Source organism: Dendrobates tinctorius, unplaced genomic scaffold (genome assembly GCF_039654945.1).
Source record: "Dendrobates tinctorius isolate UK_male_01 unplaced genomic scaffold, ASM3965494v1 ptg000384l, whole genome shotgun sequence".
Classification (NCBI taxonomy): Eukaryota; Metazoa; Chordata; class Amphibia; order Anura; family Dendrobatidae; genus Dendrobates; species Dendrobates tinctorius.
In genome coordinates, this window is record NW_027362050.1 from 677,277 (window position 1) to 702,498 (window position 25,222).

At 44.3% G+C, this 25,222-nt stretch overlaps 1 protein-coding gene across 1 annotated transcript; it reads right to left on the reverse strand.

The window, feature by feature from the left end:
• Nucleotides 1–2,168: 2,168 nt before the first annotated feature.
• LOC141076010 (kelch-like protein 10) lies at nucleotides 2,169–9,776 on the reverse strand. The gene is made up of 5 exons (XM_073563249.1): nucleotides 9,607–9,776; nucleotides 8,391–8,880; nucleotides 6,852–7,454; nucleotides 6,026–6,175; nucleotides 2,169–2,609 (listed from the first exon to the last, which is right to left on the reverse strand). The coding sequence occupies exons 1-5, from the start codon at nucleotides 9,774–9,776 to the stop codon at nucleotides 2,247–2,249; spliced, it is 1,776 nt and encodes a 591-aa protein (XP_073419350.1). The 3' UTR covers nucleotides 2,169–2,246.
• Nucleotides 9,777–25,222: the final 15,446 nt, after the last annotated feature.

Sequence of the window (25,222 nt, forward strand, 5' to 3'; positions counted from 1 at the left end):
AGCTTAAGTAAGAAGAATTGATGCTTTTGACATTCAAATGAGCACTGTAGGTGTGTTTCGTGTCCTCCTCTCACTGCCGACTTTTATTCCCCATTGACTTACATTGGGTTTCGTGTTTCGGGACGACCCCGACTTTTCCCTATAATCGGACGATCTTGCTCGACCCGACTTTTGGAAAAGTCGGGTTTCACGAAACGAAACTCGACCATAAAAAAACAAAAGTCGCTCAACTCTAGTGATAACTTGTTATAAACAAAATACCCCTTGAACTTACCGCATCTAAGCAGTAGGGGTCAGATCTTTAGCAAAGATGTTTTTAAATGGAGGCTCTTTGAATCCTATCTATGGCAAATTTGTCTTAGTGGACTGCTACTAGATTCCTGTTTGGGACACTGATGTTCCACATTTGAGACAGAAAATTAGTTTTATTATAAGGATATAATTAGGGAACAGCGAATGGATTCTAAAAAAATCAAACTCATTTAGATTTTCCCAAACTTTGCGGATTCTAGCAAATCCAAATTTTTGGATATCCGATTCTTGCAAATCCAGCAAAGTGGAAGCCATTTTGTTGGATTCATGTGAATTTAATAGAGGTTATTTTATTTATTTTACTCATTTATATAGCGCCATTAATTCCACAGCGCTTTACATAGATTATTGGCACTGTCCCCATTCAGGCTCACAATCTAGATTTCCTATCAGTGTGTCTTTGGAATATGGGAGGAAACCAGAGTACCTGGAGGAAACCCACGCAAACACTGGGAGAACATACAAACTCCTTGCAGATGTTGTCCTTGGTGGCATTTGAACCCAGGACCCCAGGGCTGCAAGGCTGCAGTGCCAACCACTGAGCCACCGTGCCACCCATAAAAAGCAATACAAAACCATACTCCTCTAGCACCTTCCCGTCAGCCTTCACTGGCTTGCTAGGACCCCATTTCACTTTGGTACAGGTCTCCTCTTCACTCTTTATTAAAACTAGGCCTTGACACACTTTTGATGTATGGCAACGCTTTGACATCATGACATCTGAACATGCATTCTTTTCTAACAGGGATCAACGAGTGGGGGGCTACACTGGCAAAGACACATGAATTAGCCATTCATGTGTCATTCATCAACTGAAGATGATTTTTTATTGTTTTTTAACCCCTTCCCAGCCCATCCGTTTATTATGCTTAGCAGTCAGGAGATCTTAGAACATAATAAATGGATTTTTAAAGGCAATTAGGGCTCATTTTATATGCCAACCGCATCCTAATTTCTTCCTATTTTTCCCTTCCTTTTTTTTCCACTGAAGCGTTATGCATGTTTCTAAGCCAGTAAAACACTGGGGAAAGTCACAAGCTTTTACTCAAGTTTATCACTAAGCAACAGATGCATGAGACATGGACACAAAAGGGAAGCAAATCCAGAGCCTTCCCATTTGCATCCGCGTGTCACAGATCTCCATAGACTTAAATGGCTAAGTCCGATCCACAAATTGGACGATAGGACGTGATCTGCGCCTCACATATCTTACTCGTGAATGTCTGATTTCATTGGATGTGTAAATACATCCATTTTTAGTTACTATCACACATATGTATGAGTGTTACCATCCAAAGAAGCAGACCAATTTTATTCTCAGCTTTCTTAGGATCCCAATTGCTTTGAAGATGCGTCAATTCGTTTCTGATCCAGTTTTTTCAGTGAAGTGGCTAGACTATTAGGAGTTTTTATCCATTGAGTCTTAAGAATGTATCAGTTAAAAATGGATGAAACTAGGATGGAAAGCTGAAGTACAGAGTCTTCCTGGTTCATCTAAGTCTCACAGATTCCCATAGACTTTCTCACAGATCCCCATAGACTGTAATGGCCAAATCTGATCCACAAAACAGATGAGAATAGAAAATGTTCTGCGTTCCACAGATATGGATCTGATGGATCTGTTTTTAATATGAATATGTGTAAGGATCAATGAAATTCTTTGGATCTAGGTGCTGTCAGAGAACAAAAATCGGACAGCTCTAGGAGATGTCACATGCATGGATGCATTCTCATGCTAATACTGCTGCATGCCCCCCAGGCTAAAATTTACCAATCATCCCATTACCCATCTCAGATGTTTGTGTTTAACATTATCCGGATAATGAACTGCAGTAGAAATACTATTTCAGTTAAGTTTCTTGAACTTTTATTATTTGCTGGTCTGGTGGATAATGCTTGCTTGTTTTCCATGAAGTTGTGTTAACAATAGCACATCATAGTGGTGGTAAACTTGTAGAGAAGGACGCCTTGACCTCATCTCTGGAGTCAATGTCTCGGCAGGCTGCATAGTCTCGGACGTTGATGAGGCCAGGGACCACACAACAACTTAAGGCGCCGCGGCAGATATTCATACCATGGACATTAAACCACTCATTTGCTGTTTCATTATAGCATTCAACATTGAATGTGGTGGTAAATCCATCGTATCCTCCTATAGCAAAAAGATGGTCATCCATTACTTCCAATTCAAAGTTTCTACGTGGTTTGTTCATGGCTGGCACCACACCCCAAGTGTTGTCATCAGGGTTGTAAGCCTCTGTACTTCTTAAGCAATGTATTCCATCAAAGCCTCCTACCTGAAAAATAAAATAAAGATAATTTGATTTGACTATTTAGGCCTTTTCTGGTTATTGTGGGGTCCTATTCTACAATGCCACATTTTTTGTATTTAGAATAGGTTATACACACGTGGTCAAAATTGTTGGTAGTTTAATGACAGAAAAACCAACAATGGTGACAGAAATAATTTGAATATGACAAAAGTAATAATAAATAAAAAATCTATGAAAATGAACAAATGAAAGTCATTGTTTTCAGCCATGCTTCCACAGAATTTAAAACAAAAATAAAACTCATGAAATAGGCCTGGACACAAATGATGGTACCCCTGAAAATAATATGACAAAAGGAACATGTTAAATCAAAGCGTGTCCACTAATTAGCATCACAGGTGTCTACAATCTTGGAATCAGTGAGTGGCCTGTATAGAGGCTACAGATACAAACTGTGCTGTGTGGTGACATGGTGTGTATCACACTCAACATGGACCAGAAGAAGCGAAGGAAAGAGTTGTCTCAGGAGATTAGAAAGAAAACTGTAGAGAAACATGTTAAAGGTAAATGACCATCTCCAAGCAGCTTGATGTTCCTGTGACTACAGCTGCACATATTATTCAGAAATTTAGGATCCATGGGACTGTAGCCAACCTCCCAGGACGTGGCCGCAGGAGGAAAATTGATGACAAATCAAAGAGACGGATAATACAAATGGTAACAAAAGAGCCCAGAAAAACTTCTAAACAGATTAAAGGTGAACTTCAAGTTCAAGGAACATCAGTGTCAAATTGCATCATCCGTAGTTGTATGAGCCAAAGTGGACTTCATGGGAGACGACCAAGGAGAACACCATTGTTGAAAAAAAATCACAAAAATGCCAGACTGGAATTTACCAAACTACATGTTGACAAGCCACAAAGCTTCTGGGAGAATGTCCTATGGACAGATGAAACAAAATGGGACTTTTTGGCAAGGCACATCAGCTCTATGTTCACAGATGGAAAAATGAAGCATATCAAGAAAAGTACACTGTCCCTACTGTGAAACATGGAGGAGGTTCTGTTATGTTCTGGTGCTGCTTTGCGGCATCTGGCACAGGGTATCAAAAATCTTGAGAGTCCTGTTTATGTTGGGTCATAGGGACACACCCCTTAAGCAGGGTTTGCGAGAATGCTTGCGCACTAGCCCACGTATGACCTTCTTAGAAGTGGGGGCAGAGGTGCCCGTGCGAGAGCAGGAACAGGGGATGGCAGCCCTAGCACGGATGGTCCGGATCAATTAAGTACCTACCCTGACCGCAGCAGAGCTGGAGTGGGCCAGTGAATTATGGCAGAAAATGTGATAAATTAATGCAGAAATATGGAACATAAAAGAAGCCCTTGCTGCTAACTTGGAATCCAATCCCATACCCCGTGGTAACTTACGGCAGGAGATAATAGAAATTAGAGGAGAGATACAGAGCGCAAGAAAAACTCCAGAAGCAACCTCAGAATCTAATCCTATATCCCGGGATGAAGAACAATTACAGAGAGGGTACTTCTGACAAGAAAATTCAAGAGGTGCCTCAAAGTACTCAGTGTGCCCACGCTAGTGTCCTGCCCATGCAATATGTGCAGAGCGATTTTTTTTGGTAAACTGTAGTGCAAGAGAGGCAGAAATGGGTGCGAAAACTGTGGGCATCTGGCCCACCTCCAAAGAACATAAAGGCGCACAAAAACCTCACCCATGGAATGGTGAGCTAAAGGAGAGCGGGGGTGTAGAAGAGAGAACCAGGCTGCAAGTGCTGCTCAAGCACTGGGTCCAGAACTGCCGAGGCCGCGAGTCCTGTTGCAGAGGGAAGAAATTGAGGGCGGACGAGACCCATGACTTGCAGAGAGGGTGTGTGGTGAGTCAGAGGAGTATAAGGAGGTTTGAGCAGGAAAAGAGGGGCTTCCCGCTAGGGGGCTGAGTGAGTGAGGACCTGCGCCGCTCCACGAGCAGCGATAGGCCTCGTGGCAGCGATAAGGGTCGGGGGCAGTAAGAACCCGGGAAGCGTTGCTGAGCGTGCAGGACAGAGCACGCCGAGCGGGAGTTTGTTGTGAAAGGCTCCCGGCCACAGAACACAGATCCAGGACGGACGCGGTAGTGACTCACGAGTTTCAGTGGCTGTGCAGGGAGACACGCGCTGAGCAGAGCACCTCGGTGCGGACATCCAGGTATTGGCTGGTGCACAGAGAGATGCACGCCAAGCAGAACATTGGGGTGTGTACATCCAGGTGTCGGCGGGTACGCAAAGAAACACACGCCGAGTGGAGTCTTGCAGAGAGCTTCATTCTTCTGCTCCGCAGTTAAATGGACTAGGGGCTCAGCGGGCAAAACCGGTGACCGCCTGCTGCCACCAGAAGAGACACCGTGTGTTGGGCGAGGACGCCTGAAGACACTACACCGGTATCTCATCACCTGTTAGACCTCCAGAGAGTAATGGATAGAGGAGCTAAACCTGATATAAAGACTGTATGTGGAATAGTGTGGAATAGCAGTTATACTGTTTACCCTGCATCCCCTTTTTCCCTGTTATCTCCCGGCGAGGAGTTTATTACTGTTAATTAAGTAAATAATAGTTAATCCCTACTCTGTGCCTCTGTGTCACTGCATCCAAGTACCTGTGTTAAGCTGGAGTCACACATAGCGACTCACCAGCAATCCCGACAACGATATCAATGTGTCAGGATCACTGGTGAGTCGCTATGTGATCGCTGGTGAGCTGTCACACAGACAGCTTCACCAGCGACGCCCAGCGCGCGGCGTCGCTGTGTTCGTTAGTTACCAGCGCGCTGATGCAGGGAGCTGGTTACTAACGTACACATTGGGTATCCAAGGGACGCTGGTCTCCCGCCTGTCACACGCAGCAATGCATGCTGGCCAGCGGGAGACCAGCGACAAAAGAAATGTCCAGCGGTTTCCTACAGCGATACCGGCAGGCGGGCCGGTCGCTGATCGCTGTCACACACAGCCATCTCGCTGGTGAGATCGCTGTTGTTTCACAAAACTTGTGACTCAGCAGCGATCTCACTAGCGAGATCGCTATATGTGACGGGGCCCTTACACATTTTTTAGTATGCCAGTATTTTTACTCAATTTTTGTGATTTCTTTTGTGCCATCATGCAAATTTTACTGCCAAAGACGTACAAATGGTTCAAGACAGGAAGAAAGCTCATTGTTAACTTTGCACCAAATTCATTAATCTTATAGGCCCTTCTGATGAATTTGGCACCAAAAACGGCCAATACCACAAGACAAAAACAAAAAGTGACTTAAATGCTAATGATGAATCGAGGCCATTGTTTTCAAAGGGAGAGAGTTATAAAATTCTGATTAATGAATTGGTTAGCTTGTACATTTTGGGGATTTGCCTCATGTCCTTTAATAACAGGTTTTACATATAAAGACATCATACCACATATACTTTTTCTCCATAGGCGGCAACTCCAACTCCACTACGTCGGCTCCTCATTGGAGAAATTGTACTCCACTGCATGGTATCAGGGTTGTACATCTCAGCAGTGAACAAGCACTCGTTCTCATTGCATCCTCCACATATATAGATCTGTGAAAAACATAATAGACATAAATACACATAAATTTTATACATACAATTTTTTATACATAATGAAGAAGGAACTACCAAAATGTACTTGCACTTCAAAAGAATAGGAGAGTTAGAGAACAAGAATAAGGAAGTAACCATCAAGCGTGTTGCTTCTCGGTGTGTTAAAGGGAACGTGTCTGTTGATCCATGCTGCCCAAGCCATGGACTGTTGTATCAGAGCCAGGCTGCATAATTATAGGTCTGGTTTAAAATATTAACCATTCTAGGTGACTGACAGGTCTTTCCCAAGGTGCACATATGAGAGAGAAATATCAGTTAACTTGAACAGTGAAGAGAGCAGTGGTCGGACCAGTCTCGTCTCTGTGGGCTGGATCTTTGAATTCTGTTTTCTCTGAAATGCCGGAGCTTTTCAGAGTAAAATGTGCATCCCTGAGTGTGTGTGTGTATGTATGTGACAGTAATTGGGCAGTATTTGCATTAAAGGACTCAATAGGGGTTCAATACAGTTCCAGGAGACCTCCAAGTGTTATTTTCAAGCAATTAGATATTTTTAAATATTGAGATTCAAGGAAAATTTAAAAAAATCTAACCTTTTGGGAAAATGTAGAATAAGCTGTCAAATTTGAATTTCACACGATCCGCTTATCTCTAGTTAAGATGAATATCTCCTTACCTTATCATTCAGTGTGGTGGCACTTGCAGCACTTCTTTGCTCATTCATAGGTGCAATCAAAGTCCATTGGTTGGTTTCTGGCTCGTATCGTTCAGCAGTCTTTAGATGAAAGTGGCCATCAAAGCCTCCCATTGCATAGATGTTTTCATCCAGATTTGTGACACTGACATAACATCTCTTTGAATGCATCGGTGCTACTTGCTTCCATGTTTTCTTGACTGGGTTAAAACAGTTTACATTGCTAAAATAGTCCACACTATCAAATCCACCAATAAGGTACACATAGCCCTTTAAGTATGCTGTTCCATGATGAGCTCTTGGACTTTCCTCTTCACATGTAAGACTGATCCATTTGTCAGCACGAGCATCATATGATTCCATGGCATTGGTTGGTCCATCTTCACTCCAACCACCAATGGCAAGCAAGATTGCATAAGGAAGACGGGGTATGCTCATAAGGTTTGAGGGGCCATTAGCATTGAGGTTCTGCATGGCTTTGAAAGCATTAGTTAGAATAGGTTGGCACATTTCATTGTCTCTTATATAGATGTTGGATTTAACATTGTTGCCATAATATTCGGCGGGCATGAAGGCAAAGCGAACCTGGAAAGAAATGTAATGGCTAATATTGTTAAAAAATGCTGTTAATAAATCAGTAACACAAGAAACTTTGTAACATTTTTCTCCAGCTATTAGCCTTGTGTAATACCCTCTGCCTCCTGAACTTATAACTCGCACAGAAAAAATCAATCGAGCGATTCAGTTCATCAAGGGATCAGAATACAGCGGTCTATTAAGTCTATTGAGGGGAGAGAGGGAGAAAGGGTGTGGAGCAGAATGAAAGAAAGAGGTGCTGCTTCTTTGTAGTAAGCGTTTTATCCCCCTCCCCCCTTGTAATGGATTCACAGCTACACTGCTCTCTACTGCTATATAATGTCCTCGATGATGCTGCAGCTTCTGTCTACATTCTACAAAATGATAGGGAACATGAATCCCTATTGTCTCTCCTGTCACCATGTACCGTGTATAGGAGACATCATAGCAGCTAGTGTAATCCCACAAGCTCATAGACAACTGGAATTTGCAGATGGGAAAACTTGTGAAAATGCAGGATTAAAATCATATAATAGCCAGAAATAATGTTTTTTTTCTTATATACACACACATGAAAGGTTATTTTGAAGTTAGCTGAGAAGACAGGTGTGCTTTAAAAAAAAGAGAACCAGTTGTATCTCGAAAAACAATAAAAAGTATGAAAAGGCAACGAGAACAATGTGGAATCAAACACATCTACTGTACTATGCAGAAATTTGTGCAATATATTTTTACCTATCTTTCTATCTAAGCCCGAATGTGAACACAAAGCATCGATGTAGGTGGCATAGTGCTTAGTAAAGAAACAAACATTCAACAGCACGTTTTTCTTCTTCTGAGCCAATGACCAGACCTTCAGTGATATCAGCTACATGTCTCAGTCAGCTTTTGTTCAGAATACTTTTAACTCTAGGTGAGGACTTCTTGATCAAAATTCAGCATTACCTCTGGAAGAAGAACTGAGATATACTCTTGCCGGCTTGCTGGGTTATGATTGATCCACTTTATGATAGCTTGAAATGCAGCTTCCTCCCGTTTAACATTAAGTTCATCTTTCTCTAAAAGACCTTTCAGTTCGGTAGGTGAAAGTTCAAGGAACTCATCTGAGGTCTTCATTATATTTTCAAAGTTATGCAAGATGTAAGCATATGCCTTCTGGTTAAGCTTGGGGCAATAGTAATGCTCGGTAAACTTGTAGATACCAATACTATTTTTTGGGCACAGTTGGTTTATCAGGAAATCAGAGCAAAGTTGAAGAAGACCCAGAATGTTGAAGTAATCTGCCGCAATGAAGAGATTTTCCACATTGTCGACATTGATTGGGACAGTCCATGTGTAGGCATACTCTAGAACCAATTTCATTATCTCTGGAGAGAAGCCAGAAATGTCATGTACCTTCTCTTCACTGTTCTTCCGGCTATTTGTGAACAATGCTCTGCAATTAGAAATAAGGTAGAGATAAAAGCATTATCTAGGTGAGAATTTAATTTACCTATAAGAAATTATTAAATGGAATGATATAGATTAAAAGTTAAAACCTTGATTTTAGGTGAATTGAATTTGCCTCAAATTTTAGCAAACAATTGCCCAAATCCAGATATTCAGAATTCTCTTTGGGTCAATCCAGCAAAATGTTGTCTGTCCAGCCACCATTTTTTAGATTATAAATAACCATGAAAAGGTTAAAAAAAATACACACCCGGCCCTTACATATCCTGACGCACATAATTCTCATTCCATTTGCATAGCTTAAGTTGTACACAAATTAAATTTCCTGAAGAATCATAGAATCGTAGAGTTGGAAGGGACCTCCTGGGCCATCTGGTCCAACAAGACATTCACGCAAAGCTGCAAAGTTTACATTTTTGCCAAATTCGCCCATCTCTAGTTAAAGGGGTCTTCTAGAATTTCTGGCCTTTCCTTATGATGTCAATGTTTGGGGTTTTTAAGGTCACACTAGAGTCTGAAAGCATTCTAGATCGATTTGACCCTCTTAATGTACATGAAAGGGCCTGTGAGTTCTGTTATTTAGTGAGGGTCTCATATTGATGAAATATTTAATTCTGGAAAATCCCTTGAATATCCATACAATTCGAGTTTACAGCCAATTGTGAGCATTTTCATACATTTAAATTTCCCTTTGAGCATCATAAACACTGACCTAAAGTACGGACTGCAGCCACACAGGATGTTCTTATGAGCATTGAACTCTACACCACCAACTTTGATAACAATGTCACACAACTTGCCCTCCATTCTAAGCTCATTAAAGATGGTGTAAGCCATTTTGTCTTCCAGGTAGCTGGTGTAAAAGCTTTCCTCAGAATCCATGGAGAACATATGGTGGCCTTTCCTGTCACTGCATCTTCTAATCTCCAAGCTGTTTAGCTAAAGGAATCAGAATCTGATGGTCTTTTGTGACATCACAGTCTGCATTCCGTGATGGAATTCTGAATGGAATGGTCCAAGAGGAACACCAGAGTCCTATCTAATTACTTGTATCATAAAGTTCTATAATCCCTCATTTAATCTAGTCTAAAATTCCTTAATAATCCATGTTCTATCTATCTCCATTGTTTTTTGCTTCGATTCATAGAACTGACCAGATAGAAAAATAATAAAAGGCTAAATGAAAAAAAAAAATTGGTCTCTTACTCTTTTGTGCACGCTTTGAACCACTCTCTATAAATCAAAGAAACAGAGCTACAAAGTATCATCAGCTATGTTTCTGACAGACCTGACCCATCCGTGTAATACACGGTATTTAATTTAAATATATTCCATGTAGTGCACCATTTACCGTACATACAATGATTGGATGGCTGCTATCTTCCTTGGTGATCACAGCTTTGTGCCATGATTTTCATAGCTCCAGGAAAAAAAATACATTTTTTTTTTATTTAAAAAAACCTTCACAGTTACAGATGTCATCCCAAAAAGTTTGTAAATTTGATTTAAATAAGCACTGTTTTATCAAGTAGTGTTGTAATCTTTTATCTTCAGGAGCGCGCTGCTCCTCCACCGCCTTCTGAAGATTGATCCGGCAGTCCAGCAGGCTTCAGAGGAGTGCTCGCAGGCTCTGAAGCTAAGTGCCTGCAGGCTGCGGGCACTCCTAACCTAACCTATGGACCAGTAACCTATGTCTACGGTGTAAATTGATTTTAAGAGCACTTTACAATTTTAATCAATTATGGACTTGAGACAACATCTTTAAATCCTAAATTCTATACCTCATCTTCCACTTGGCAGGAGTTATGAGCTGAAAAGAACTTAGAGGACCCTATTCATTTTCAGCTTTTCTTTTTTTAAATAATTTTTAATAAGTTTTTAATATTTAACAGGAAAGGAAGGGAAGGGTTAACAAGGGATAGGAAAAAGTAAAAGGTAGAGAACGCCGTTCATACAGTGTTACATCACATTCATTTTCATTTTTAAAATAAGTAATATCTAGTAAAACCTCTGCGGTGTGTTTTTACTGTCACGGTCACGTGTGTCTGGACACAGCGAGTACCGCAAGGCGAACCTATATGACACACGTGACCCTGGATACACCACCTCCAGTGGGGCGAATTTAAATAATAAGACGTACAGCTGGATACGCCGCCTCCAACTGGCGAATTTAGGTATTACACGTTATACATACAGTAGTCTAGAAACCCCGCCCCCAGTAAAGCGAATTTAAATAATAAAGGGGGAACCTGGGTAACATTAACAATGGTGGGCCCTGCAATAGGGAATAGGGAAGTGCAGACCTCCTGAACTCCCCTGAGCCAGTGTCCCTGCACTCCTAACGTTCCCTATGCCGGTTCCTCACCGGGCGGCGCACAGGAACCTAAAAACCCTAGCACGCCCTGAACCTACCCTCACTAGGAAATTGGTCGGTGCGAAAACTAATCCCACCACTGCACTAAACACACATGAGGGAAAATGACAATGCAGGGGAAACACCACTTAGCTTTGCTCTGTTGCGTACGCTCCTAGCAACAGAGCCCACCACCTGTGTGCATCTTCTCCTCCACCCGGACACATCACCATAACTGGATCCTTCACCATAGTGCAGTCTTGGAGCAGAGTTCACCACCAGTTGCAGCTGCCCAGTAAACAGAGTCCCAAAGATGAGTCCAGCTTCTGACAAAAAGTCCAGCATGCTTGAGCCCAGTTTTCAGCAACCAAGTCCAGCATGCTGAGTGCAACAGTCACCATCGTCGCCACTCCACCAAGCCATGCCAGCACTTCCTGCCGACACCATAAACTGTGACTCCACCACACCATGCCAGCCCTTCTTGCAGACCACATAGCTGCCACTCGTCCCCTCTGGCTGGGCTGCGCAGGACTCATGTTCAGATCCTTCCCCACCCAGACTTGCTTCCCAAATGATGAACCCAATATCACCAAACAGTCATCAAACACACCTGAACTCTTTTAAAGAGCCTCACACCAGATTTATAATTATGTGCACTAAACCAAAGAAACTAAAGTGCACTACCACTCACCACCACCGGGGCAACTTAGAATGAACGACACCACGTGTAATAATTCTAATGGCCACCGGGGGCAATCACATCACTTTGGCACTTAGCCAAAGGGAAAAAAGTTCACTTATCCATTTAATCTGTCAGATCCACTATGGATCATGACAGTACCCCCTCCTTAATGAGGGGCCTCTGGACCCTCAAGACCACTCCTCATTAGGGAAACACCTACAGCGGGAATGCCCAGATCCTGAGTTCACCCCACCACTACCTGACACTTCAGGTTAAAGACAAACGCACCGGTGGTATTGGCAATACATGTTCGTTTTGGAGGCACCACTCATCTCCACAGTGCCGACCTGGGGAATGAGGTTATGTATGTGAATGTTTAGTATGCGCTGGTAACACTTCGCAACACACTTCCACTGATGGTTTTTTTTTTTGGTGGCCACCCATACACGCTCGTTCACACACAGGTCCGGACCTGAACGTTTATTGCACACATTCGTTAGTCATAAATTTGGTGAACTCATTCTGGACTCGACAACAGAGGCGTCCCTCCGCTGTCACCACACTCACACCCCCGCTATGCACCAAGGGACACCACCCTCCAACCCTTTCACCATGAGGTCTGCGCCTCCCAGGGTTGGTTAATAGCGAGGGGTGAGATTTGCCCCTACTCCCCCGCAGCACACCTGCTGCTCACACCTGGAGGTGAAGGGATCAGGATATGGAGGAAATATACACTCGCTGGTCGCCTCCACACGACCAGGAGGGGCGGCTTCTTCGGTGGTATTTGAAGATTTGGCGTAAGCCCCGCGGACTATCACACCAGTCTGCTCACTACAGGGATGTACCCCTTCACCTCAGGGAACCCCAGACAGCTCCATGGGGATCACCAACTCCACCCACCTGTCTGGTTACGTCCGCCTGTATGAACAAGTCCCACTCCCCAGCAGCGACTCTAAGGTGCACTTTGCCAGAGCCGCAGGAATATAGAGGAAAAATACACTCGCTGGTCGCCTCCACACGACCAAGAGGGGCAACTTCTTCGGTGGTATTGAAGATTTGGTGTGAGCCCCGCGGACTATACACCAGTCTGCTCACTACAGGGACGTAACCCCTTCACCTCGGGGAACCCCAGACAGCACCATGGGGATCACCAACTCCACCCACCTGTCTGGTTACCTCCACCTTTATGAACAAGTCCCGCTCCCCAGCAGCAACTCAAGGGGGCTTTTGCCAGACCCGCAATTTGCCAAAGCCGCCATTTTGATTTCCTGGTTGCCTGAGCAGAGGCCCCAGACCCTGATAACTGCTGCTGCAGCGGCTGTAACACACCTTGCCGCTCCCCACTCACCTCAGTGAGGCCCGGCAGCAATTACTCACAGGTCTCCACATGGCCAAAGTTCACCAGAAAAAAAAAGTAAGGTTGGTGATAATGTCACGGTCACGTGTGTCTGGACGCAGCGAGTACCTCATATTTCCCAGCTATAAAGCAGCTTACTCAGATATTTGCTTCTTTAGTCCCATTATTATGGTAACTTCGATGGCAGCTCGTCAGCAGTAGCCTATTTTTAACACTTTAAACCCAAAGATTATATGTAAATTGCTTAATCCTTTAATTGTTTTTTTTGGTTTGTTTATTTGTTTGATGTTTTGTGCATATTATGAGTTTTTGCTTGTGTTGACATTTTGGAATCCAAACATCCAGAGATTGCATTATCTGTGTGCTGCGAATACTCGGAGCCAAGTCATGTGCTTGGTGCCAGTCTCAGCCTGTTCCTCCTACTCTCCGATATGGTCTTGGTATTTTTGCCCTTTTCTATAAACCTTTATTACTAAGAATGTGTAGAATATATATTAGTCCTAATATTGCTCCATATAGACTGCTGGAATGTGGGAAATGTGAGCGCTGCACTAGACTGTGTTCCTTGCTCGCTCTCGCCCCCTCGTAATCTGGGACTGCCAGCTTTTCCACCCTATCCAGTGCTATCAGTTTATGTCTATGTGGCCTTCTAGAAATCTGTGACTAGGAGTGGTCTGACCGTGATGCATCTGCTTTAGCAACCTCATATTTATTTATAAACAGAGCCATTTTTCCCGGCGTCCTACCGACTAGATGACGGAAAATTAGAGAGCAGACATCCTATTAAAAGGTTAGAGACACGAAGAGACATGCCTCTGGAGTCGGTGAGTGAAATAATTCTCCTATTGTAACTACTTAACCAAGCAGATACAAAAATAACCAGTGTTTTTTTTTAATTAAAGTAATTTTTGTTGAAATTTTCAATGCAAAAAGGAAAAAACAAACAAAAAGAAAACAACAATCCGCAGTAGAGGTACATACACCTCCAACCCCGCTCTCCCCTTCCCCCCAGTTTACAACCCCAATGCAAACAATATTTTAATGGTAAAATGGTATAGCTGATTACATATAGTGCCGCTCCCAACATTTTTACAATAGTACAAAGGAAGATAATAACAACAGGTTAACATAAGTCTCAGTTAAAGAGCTACATATCTGAAGTCTCCTTATTGTAAGCCAAAACAAATTATAATGTAATAATCTCTGTCAGAGTCAAATCTTTGTCCACCTTTATATCGTCGTATCAAGATAGACCCAACCTGAACCTGGTCAGTTCTCTCGACGCAAGACCAGAATGATCAATCCAACATGCCCATAATTTTTCAAATTTGGAAATAGAATCTCTCTTGCGATATATACCTCTTTCCAAATTAACTAGCCAGTTAATTTTGATTACATATTCTGCAATTGAGGGGGTTTGGTGGGAGATCCAATACTGGGATATCAATTTTCTGGCCATAAAAAGCATTCTAGATACAGCTAACTTCCCGACCTCTTCTGCTGGTAAGTCTTCTATATATCCTAGGATACATACAAAGGGGGTTCTGCTCAGCTCAACCAAATATACTCTATTAATTATTCCTATTACTTCTCTGCAGAACACTTCAAGATTTGGACACGACCATAACATTTGCAGTAGGGTGGCTGTGTTTGTTCGACACCTTGGACAAAGAGGATTGGGCCTAACTCCAATATCAAATAAAAACTTGGGAGTGCGATAAACTTGATGAGTTACCTATAAATGTGACAAATGATGGGAGTCCGGGAACTCTTTTTAATATTTCTGACCATAAATTGTCCTCAATAGGACCAATATCTCGCTCCCACCTCTCCTTCGCACGCACAGGATAATTCAGAAGCACCAAATGCAGTATGTCCCAGTATAAATGAGAAATCATCCCAGCTGTTCCTGTGGATTTTTCAATGCGCTGTATAATCTTATTCTGTTGTATGGGTTTTCCTGCAATGAGGCTTTCTGCTTGGTACGGGTGTCTAAGTTGTAAATACTTGTAAAATTCTGAATTCTGGATCCCAAGTTCCATATGCAAATAAGTAAAATCTCTAATTCTATCTCCCTCCAATATATGTTCAAATCTACTTATCCCTCTTCGGGCCTAGCTCTCAAAACCTTCCAAGTGGCTGAGATTAGAAAGGGTAGGGGTATTCCATATAGAAGTATATTGAGACACCCCATGGATATCCTGCATTTTTTAAGCTTTTTCCCATAGTTTGTGTATTAACAGCAGAGTAGGGAATTCATGTGTTTTTGTATCAAAACCCTCCGAGTCCAATACCGCGTAGAGACTATCCGAGTCGAAGTATTGCTGCAAAAGTTGACGCTGAGCTCCCCCAGGATCTTCCCAAACTGCGTATGTGTTGTAACTGTGCTGCCGTGTAGTAAACCCATGGGTTAGGGACAGCCAAACCTCCATTGCTTTTTTCTCTTTGCAAAAGTTCCTGTCTGATCCGTGAAGGTCCTTTACCCCATATTAACTCTCTAAATAGTGAACTTATCTTATGGAAAAATCTCTGTGGAATCCATTGTGGTGAATTGTGTAGCATATATAGTAATTGAGGCATCCAGATGATTTTGTCCAGGTTAGTTCGTCCCACCACCGATAAAGGCAAGCATAGCCAGATATCTTTCTTAAGCTTAAACTTAGAAAGAATGGGGAGGAGATTGAGGCTCTCATAATCACTGACCCGCGGTGTAATTTGTACCCCCAAATATTTAAATTGTGAGAACACCCATAGGTCTGAAAAATTATAATTGGATGTCCAATGAATCTTGGCTTGAACTTTGGAGACTCAACCTTCATAGGAATATTCTTTGACGACAAGCAAACCATATCACCCACTTTAAACCGGGGACCAATGGTTGAAAAATGCCGGTTGAAAAACCGCTGGGCTTTTTCCTGAGAGAGGGGCAACTTATCCACCACTTGGTCCCAAATCTGCTGCATTCTCTCTACCACAGTGTCCACACACTTGGGCAGGTGGAAGATTCCACTTGCCCTGAAGAAAATCGAGGATGAAACCCAAAGTTACAGAAAAAGGGCGACATCAAAGTGGCAGAACTAGCTCTATTGTTTAGCTGTTGTCAAAAATAATCTATATAATCTATCTATATATATATATATATTCCATTATTGAGGCGTCAGCGTGGCCCCCCGTGCGCGCCGCAATAATGGAAGAGAGAGCTTCACATGACTCTCCCTCTACCATCATTACCCTCTTCCTCTGACACACAGCGGGTGCGCGATGACATCACTTCATCGCGTCCCCGCTGTGTGCCGGTCTGACTGCAGCGCAGCTCCTGACATCAGAGCAGAGCCGCCACCGAAATCAGCGTGGGAGTGAAGCGGAGAGGTGAGCATAGTTTTTCTTTTTAATTTATATAGTGAGTCCTGGTGCATGATTATGATACCCCGTATGATGGGGGCAGCATAATACCCCATATAAGGAAGGGCAGCATGATACCCCATGAGGGGGGCAGCATGATACCTTATGAGGGGGACTGCATTATATTCTGAAGGGGCTACATTATATTCTTTGGGGGGGCTGTATTATACCATATAAAGGGGGCTACATTATAGAGAAAGGAAGGAAGAAAGAAAGAAAGAACAGAGAGAAAGAAAGAAAGAAAGAAAGAACAGAGAAAGGAAGAACATAGAGAGAGAGAAGGAAAGATTAGAGAGAGAGAAAGATTAGAAAGAAAGAACAGAGAGAGAGAGAAAGGAAGAGGGGAAAGAAAGAAAGAACAGAGAGAGAGAGAAAGAAACAGAGAGAAAGAACAGAGAGAGAGAGAAACAGAGAGAGAAAGAAAGATTCTATAAAGATACTATAGCAGCCCAGCTCCCATTATAGTGCCCACCTGAGCCTCCTGATGCAGGACATATCATCGCTCACATGTTCGACATCCCAGAGTCCAAGGCGATCCTGCTGTCCGCGCTGTCGGAGGAGACGGTGATGAATCTGAAGCATTCCCTGAGGTGCCTCCATGGTTCCGTCACAATCTCCTCCCGAAATTACCTAATTTCCGGTCAGCTTCCAGCACGTCACTTCTGGTGGAACATCACGTGCAAATTTTAAAGTGCTCCTCGGGGCTCTGCCATGTACTCCTGTGTCCACGAGAAAAGTAAGCTTCCGACCGGGGCAGACTCTCTCAAAATCGAGACGGTTGGGAGGTATGAATGCTCCTCACTATACACCTTGTACACGCATAGCTCCGCGCACCTCATACACACACGGTTCCGCTTTCTATGCCTCGTACACACACGGCTCCACTCCGTACACCTCGTACACATGCGGCTCCGCTCTATAAACTTCGTACACACGTGGCTCCGCTCCGTACACCTCATACATACGCGGCTCCGCTCCGTACACCTCGCACACACGCAGCTCCGCTCCATACACCTCGTACACACGCGGCTTCACTCCGTACACACACTGCTCTGCTCCGTACACCTCGTACACACATGGCTCTGCTACATCCACCCAGTAAATTCCTCCTGACCCCACACAGATACTTCCCTTCATCCAGCACCATGACAACCAGCATACACTGAGAGGCCCCTGATCATGTGACCTCGACTCCTCCCCTCCTGTGACCTCATCACAGGTCCTGTGGCAGAGAAGAGAACATAGCGGCATAGCAGGGAGATGATCGATTCTCCCTGCTCTACTGCAGATACAGTTACAGTAGCGTAAATCCGGGTGGGCCCCCTCTGCCCCCCTGGTAGCTACGCTACTGGTCAGAATACTTACGACCATGTGATATTTCAGTTTTTCTTTTTTAATAAATTTGGAAAAATTTCTACATTTCTCATTTTTTTTCAGTCAAGATGGGGCGCAGAGTGTACATTAATGAGAAAAAAATGAACTTTTTTGAATTTACCAAATGGCTTCAATGAAACAGAGTGAAAAATTTAAAGTAAATCAGATATAAAGTCTATGCCTAAAAAATGGTACTTCCAAAATCTATATTTTTAACCAAAGAAGAGAAAAACTCCAAGGAAGATTTTACCAACAATAATTCAACATTTTTATTTATATTCATATATGAGGCATAAGTGCTACAAAGTTATATGTGGGGACAAAAATACAAATAGAGCCGCATAAACACTCAAGGTATAATATATACACTCACTGGCCACTTTATTAGGTACACCATGCTAGTAACGGGTTGGACCCCCTTTTGCCTTCAGAACTGCCTCAATTCTTCGTGGCAGAGATTCAACAAGGTGCTGGAAGCATTCCTCAGAGATTTTGGACCATATTGACATGATGGCATCACACAGTTGGCGCAGATTTGTCGGCTGCACATCCCTGATGCGAATCTCCCGTTCCACCACATCCCAAAGATGCTCTATTGGATTGAGATCTGGTGACTGAGGAGGCCATTTGAGTACAGTAAACTCATTGTCATGTTCAAGAAACCAATCTGAGATGATTCGAGCTTTATGACATGGCGCATTATCCTGCTGAAAGTAGCCATCAGATGTTGGGTACATTGTGGTCATAAAGGGATGGACATGGTCAGCAACAATACTCAGGTAGGCTGTGGCGTTGCAACGATGCTCAATTGGTACCAAGGGGCCCAAAGAGTGCCCAGAAAAAATTCCCCACACCATGACACCACCACCACCAGCCTGAACCGTTGACACAAGGCAGGATGGATCCATGCTTTCATGTTGTTTACGCCAAATTCTGACCCTACCATCCAAATGTCGCAGCAGAAATCGAGACTCATCAGACCAGGCAACGTTTTTCCAATCTTCTACTGTCCAATTTCGATGAGCTTGTGCAAATTGTAGCCTCAGTTTCCTGTTCTTAGCTGAGAGGAGTGGTACCCAGTGTGGTCTTCTGCTGCTGTAGCCCATCTGCCTCAAAGTTCGACGCACTGTGCGTTCAGAGATGCTCTTCTGCCTACCTTGGTTGTAACGGGTGGCAATTTGAGTCACTGTTGCCTTTCTATCAGCTCGAACCAGTCTGCCCATTCTCCTCTGACCTCTGGCATCAACATGGCATTTCCGGCCACAGAACTGCCGCTCACTGGATTTTTTTTCTTTTTTGGACCATTCTCTGTAAACCCTAGAGATGGTTGTGCGTGAAAATCCCAGTAGATCAGCAGTTTCTGAAATACTCAGACCAGCCCTTCTGGCACCAACAATCATGCCACGTTCAAAGGCACTCAAATCACCTTTCTTCCCCATACTGATGCTCGGTTTGAACTGCAGGAGATTGTCTTGACCATGTCTACATGCCTAAATGCACTGAGTTGCCGCCATGTGATTGGCTGATTAGAAATTAAGTCTTAACACACAGTTGGACAGGTGTACCTAATAAAGTGGCCAGTGAGTGTATATAGTTAATATATTGCACATGAACCAGTATATCGAAAATGGAAGATTAGTTCCTCAATTCATGAAAAAGGCAAATGCCTATTAAATAGGTACAGAGCATATTCCAACAAATTTACAGCATATCAGCAGTTACTCCCATAAAGTGCATGTGCAAATAGAGTGGCTGATATAAAGAAGAAACATAATGTGCAAGGAAATGCAATAGCTGTCCGATAGTAAAAAGTCCATATATGTGCTAACAAAGAGTTAAATGGATATACCTGAAGGAGGCAAACACCCCGACGCGCATTTCGCATTAGCTTTATCTAGGCGAGGCGTAGGTGTGAGATATCTTTCAAATGTGCTCTTTTATAGTACTCAGTTCATTAGTGGCTATGTGGCGTCATATCCGTCTATAACTAAATGTAGGAATCGAGGCAATAGACGCTGAGTGTACTACGCCCACCCTCCAAACACAAAGCGGCAAGGAAGAGAGGGCGGATACACATGAGACACGTTACCATAGCGGCCATTTAGACAACCAAGCAGAGCCCGGGAGCAACCATCCGCCCGACGCATCAGAGAAAGACGGCTGCTCCGAGCCCCACGTGGGTCTGTTGCTATGGTAGATGTAAACAACGTCCCGTGTCATGCCATCATCTCTACAAACCCCACGCGCCAGGGTAGGAGGGAAGAACGGAGGTCACACTACAGAGTGTTATGAATGAGTCACCGGAGGAGGAAAAAACAAAAACACAAGCTAAGTCCAGAAAACCGGAGAGGTTGGTAGCTAGCGGATTGCAGACCCCTGATCCTATTCACAACAACTAACAGTAGCCGTGGAGGGTTCCTACGGTGCCCTAGACTCCTCGTCAAAGCCGGAGGGCTAAATAAGCCTAAAGAAAGAAAGGGGAAATCTAAACTGCCCCAGAGCAGACCCCAAAGCAATAGACAGCCCCCAACATGTATTGTCGGTGAAAAACAGATGAAAACACAAACACAGACAGAAAGACATGCTGAGCAAATGATGGGGCCCAACTAACTAGATAGGAAAGGACAGAAAAGATGCTGGCTGCAATCACGCAAAAAACCCTGCCAAAAATAATGTCCAACACGTCTGATAGAAAAGGCCCTGAAGTCACTAGACTTCAAAATCACTATATCAGCACTCAGGTATATTCTGAAGACAGAGCAAAGAGATCAACTGATCAGAGACAAAAATGGAGTTCAGCCCGTCCCAACCAGGGCAGGCTGAACACAAACACTAAGTAAACAGACAAAATCTCATGTAAAAATAGCAGAGCAAAAACTTAGCTTTTAGTAGACAGGAACTAAACTGGGTGCCAGAGCTCAGAGCAGAAAGGATCACCAGCAACCCTGCAGGGCGTCGGCTGCCTTATATCCACTCAGAAATTCCGGATGTCCAATCACACTCCACCTGTTCAGATGACAGGTTCTTCCCATCCAGATCAATTTCACTACCTCCTTTCATCAGCAGAGGGAGTTCATCAGACATCAGAGATGAAGGAGAAAATGAACTCATAACAGTTCCTCCCCCTTGAGGAGGGGTCACCGAACCCTCATCCACGCCACCAGGGCGATCAGGATGGGCCCGATGAAAAGCACGAACCAATCTTTCGGCATGAATATCGGATGCAGAGACCCAAGAATTATCCTCCTGGCAATAACCCTTCCATTTAAACAAATACTGGAGTCTCCGTCTAGCCAGACGAGAGTCCAGTATCTTCTCAACCTCATATTCCACATTACCTTCAACCAATACAGGGTCAGGAGGTGCCACCACAGGAACTACTGGCTCAACAAACCTCTTTAACAGAGACTTATGAAACACATTATGGATCTTGAATGTAACAGGAAGAGCCAATCGAAACGAGACTGGATTAAGAATCTCCAAAATCTTGTAAGGTCCAATAAATCTAGGTTTAAACTTTGGAGAAGCCACCTTCATAGAGATATTCTTTGATGACAACCAAACGATATCACTCACCTTAAACCGGGGACCAATTGTCCTATGCCGGTTGGAAAACCGCTGGGCCTTTTCCTGGGAGAGAGACAACTTATCCACCACTTGGTCCCAGATCTGGTGCATTCTCTCCACCACAGTGTCAACACCTGGGCAGGCAGAAGACTCCACCTGCCCTGAAGAGAATTGAGGATGAAACCCAAAGTTACAAAAAAAAGGTGACATCAAAGTGGCAGAACTAGCTCTATTATTTAAAGCAAATTCGGCCAAGGGCAAAAATGAAACCCAATCATCCTGATCAGCAGAAATAAAACATCTCAAATACGACTCCAAAGTCTGGTTTGTTCTCTCCGTCTGCCCATTGATCTGAGCAGAGGCGTATCTAGGCTCTCTGGCACCCGGGGCAAGAATTCGGTTCGGTGCCCCCCCCCCAAGTACATATGCGACTTGCACACTTAGCCATGTACCCACGAGCTGCTCCTCCTAATGCTCTCAATGTTCAGTAAAAAACTGAGAGAAGCAGGAAGAGAAGCTTGTTGTCAAGTATGAAAATCGCACATGAGTGAAGTGTCCATGTGATGACAACTGGAACCTGCAGCGCTGAATCCTGACATTGCAGCTTCTGAATTCTCACATCGAATGCACTGCACACATTTAGGATTCTCCCTTGCCGATGTACAGTCATGTCAGCACAAGTATGTGGTTTATATACTTCTGGCCACATTCTGACTAGACGTGCCCGGCCTCGCTCCGTTCACTTTCATTGAGTGAGGCCACACATGTCTAGTCAGCATGTGACCGTATGTATGTAAATTACCGGCATGAGAGAATCCTAACAGCGTGCAGTGAGCACTGTGAGAATTCAGAAGTCTGCAGTCACATAGAATGACTGCAGACTCCGTACAAACCTGGACAACCCCTTTAATGTTCCTAACAAATAAAAACATGAGAATTAGTCAGTAGCACAAATAATATTTACATACAGGTACCTTATAGATGACGTCGTCTCTGCAGTCAGTCTCCTTTTCTTCTAGACCCCATGATGAGTTTTCTCATCCACATCTCGTCTCTGTAGACGTCCATCTTCTCCGGTCTTCTGCAGCAAATCTCCACACGACACCCTTAAAGATAGATGTGTCATTATAATGCTCCTAAATAAAAATATCTGCAATATACTGTCACCTCACACTATTCCCCTCCCTCCTCATACTGTCCCCTCTAGCATCCCACCTGTTCACCATACTGTCTCCTCATATATTTAACCCCTCACTCTCTATACTGTCTGCTCACACATATCCCCGACTCCCCATACTGTGTCCACTTACATTAACCCATTCGCTCCCCATACTGTCTGCACCAATCCCCCATACTGTTTCCTCATACATACTCTTTATTTTGTGTCCTCAAATCTCCCCACACATTAAATTCCCCCATCCCCAATCCCCCACATACATTAAGTACCCCCATCCCCATTCCAAATCCCCCCACACATTAACCCAATCCCCACTCATTAACCCCCATCAGCACTCCAAATACCCCCACACATTAACCCCAACCCCACTCATTAACGCCCCCATACATTAACCCCCATCCCCATTCATTAACCCCCGCACACATTAACCCAATCCCCACTCATTAACCCCATCACCACTCCAAATCCCCCCACACATTAAATAACCATCTGCACTCCAAATACCCCCACACATTAACCCCCATCCCCATTCATTAACCCCCACACACATTAACCCAATCCCCACTCATTAACCCCCGCACACATTAACCCAATCCCCATTCATTAACCCCCGCACACATTAAACCAATCCCCACTCATTAACCCCCATCACATTAAATAACTCCCATCTCCACTCCAAATCCCCCCACACATTAACCCCATGGCATCCCCACTCATTAACCCCCATCCCCACTCTAAATACCCCCACACATTAACCCCATGGCATCCCCACTCATTAACCCCCATCCCCACTCTAAATACCCCCACACATTAACCGCCATCCCCTCTACAAATCCCCCCCCATCTCCCATCTTCGGTGGTTCTTCAGCTCCACAGTGGAGCACACTTACCAGCAGCATTTGCTTTGGGCGCCGGGGAGTGACGTCAGCAGCGTGATCACATGACATGATCAGGCTGCTGACATCGCTCTGGCCCGGCGGTCAGAGCTTCAATTGTACAGGCGTCTGTATAGACGCCAGTACAATTGCTCCCTGGGAGCCGGCACGGCCTCCTTCTCTGCGCCGGCTGTCAGCTTGACAGCTGACACAGAGAACCGCCGACTCTCAGGCGGGGGGCGGCAGAACGCAGCCGCCAGTGAGGACACTGCGGACCGCTGCATTAGGCGGCCCGACTGCGCCCCCCTGCTGGCTGCGCCCGGGGCAACTGCCCCGGCTGCCCCCCCCTAGATACGCCACTGGATCTGAGGGTGAAACGCAGAGGAGAAGGACAACTGAATTCCCAGCTTGGAACAGAAAGTCCTCCAAAATCTAGAAACAAACTGAACTCCTCTGTCAGATACAATATTCTCAGGAATCCCGTGCAAGTGAACCACCTGTTGCAAAAACAAGGGCACCAACTCTGAGGAAGATGGCAACTTAGGGAGTGGTACAAGATGGACCATCTTAGAGAATCTATCACAAATCACCCAAATAACAGTCATTCTCTGAGAGACAGGCATATCAGAGATAAAATCCATTGAAATATGGGTCCATGGCCTCCTGGGCACCGGCAAAGTCATCACCAACCCACTAGAGCGAGAACAAGGTTTAGACCGGGAGCAAGTCCCACAAGACTGCACAAAATTCCTGACATCACGAGACAAGGCAGGCCACCAAAAAGACAGACTCACCAAATCTCTAGTACCAAAAATACCTGGATGACCAGCCAATGCGGAGCAATGAACTTCAGACATTACTCTCTTCCTCCACTGGTCAGGAACATACAATTTTCCAATGGGACAACGCTCAGGTTTGTCCTCCTGAAACTCTTCCAGAGCACGTCTCAAATCGGGCGAGATGGCAGAAAGAACTACCCCCTCACGTAAGATGGTAGCAGGTTTGGTCACAATAGGAGAATCAGCAAAGAAACTCCTAGAGAGGGCGTCTGCCTTGACATTCTTAGCGCCCGGAATAAAAGAGACAACAAAATCAAAAAGTGTGAAAAGCAAGGCCCACCTAGCCTGTCTAGTATTCAAGCGTTTGGCCGACTCCAGGTAAATCAAATTCTTGTGGTCAGTAAGGACCACGACTTGATGTTTAGCTACCTCCAACCAATGTCTCCACTCCTCAAATGCCCATTTCATGGCTAACAGTTCCCGATTTCCCACATCATAGTTACGTTCGGATGGGGAGAACTTTCGGGAAAAGAAAGCACAGGGATTCATTTTAGATGTTACAGGATCTTTTTGGGACAAAACAGCTCCTGCACCAATCTCAGAAGCGTCCACCTCTACCTGAAACGGGAGTGAGACATCAGGTTGCCGCAAGACCGGAGCAGAAGTGAACCTTCGCTTCAGCTCCTGAAAGGAAGAAACAGCCTCCAGAGACCAATTCAGCACATCAGCACCCTTCTTAGTCAAATCAGTCAATGGTTTGGC

What these genes read in the sequence shown, in the direction of transcription:
- LOC141076010 (XM_073563249.1), bottom strand. Translation starts at nt 9,776, where the DNA reads ATGGATTCTGAGGAAAGCTTTTACACCAGCTACCTGGAAGACAAAATG. An exon ending in TCTCAGTTCTTCTTCCAGAG is followed by an intron (nt 7,455 to 8,390) that starts GTAATGCTGAAT and finishes ATTTCTTTCCAG; the next exon opens with GTTCGCTTTGCCTTCATGCC. An exon ending in CCACCACACTGAATGATAAG is followed by an intron (nt 6,176 to 6,851) that starts GTAAGGAGATAT and finishes TGTTTTTCACAG; the next exon opens with ATCTATATATGTGGAGGATG.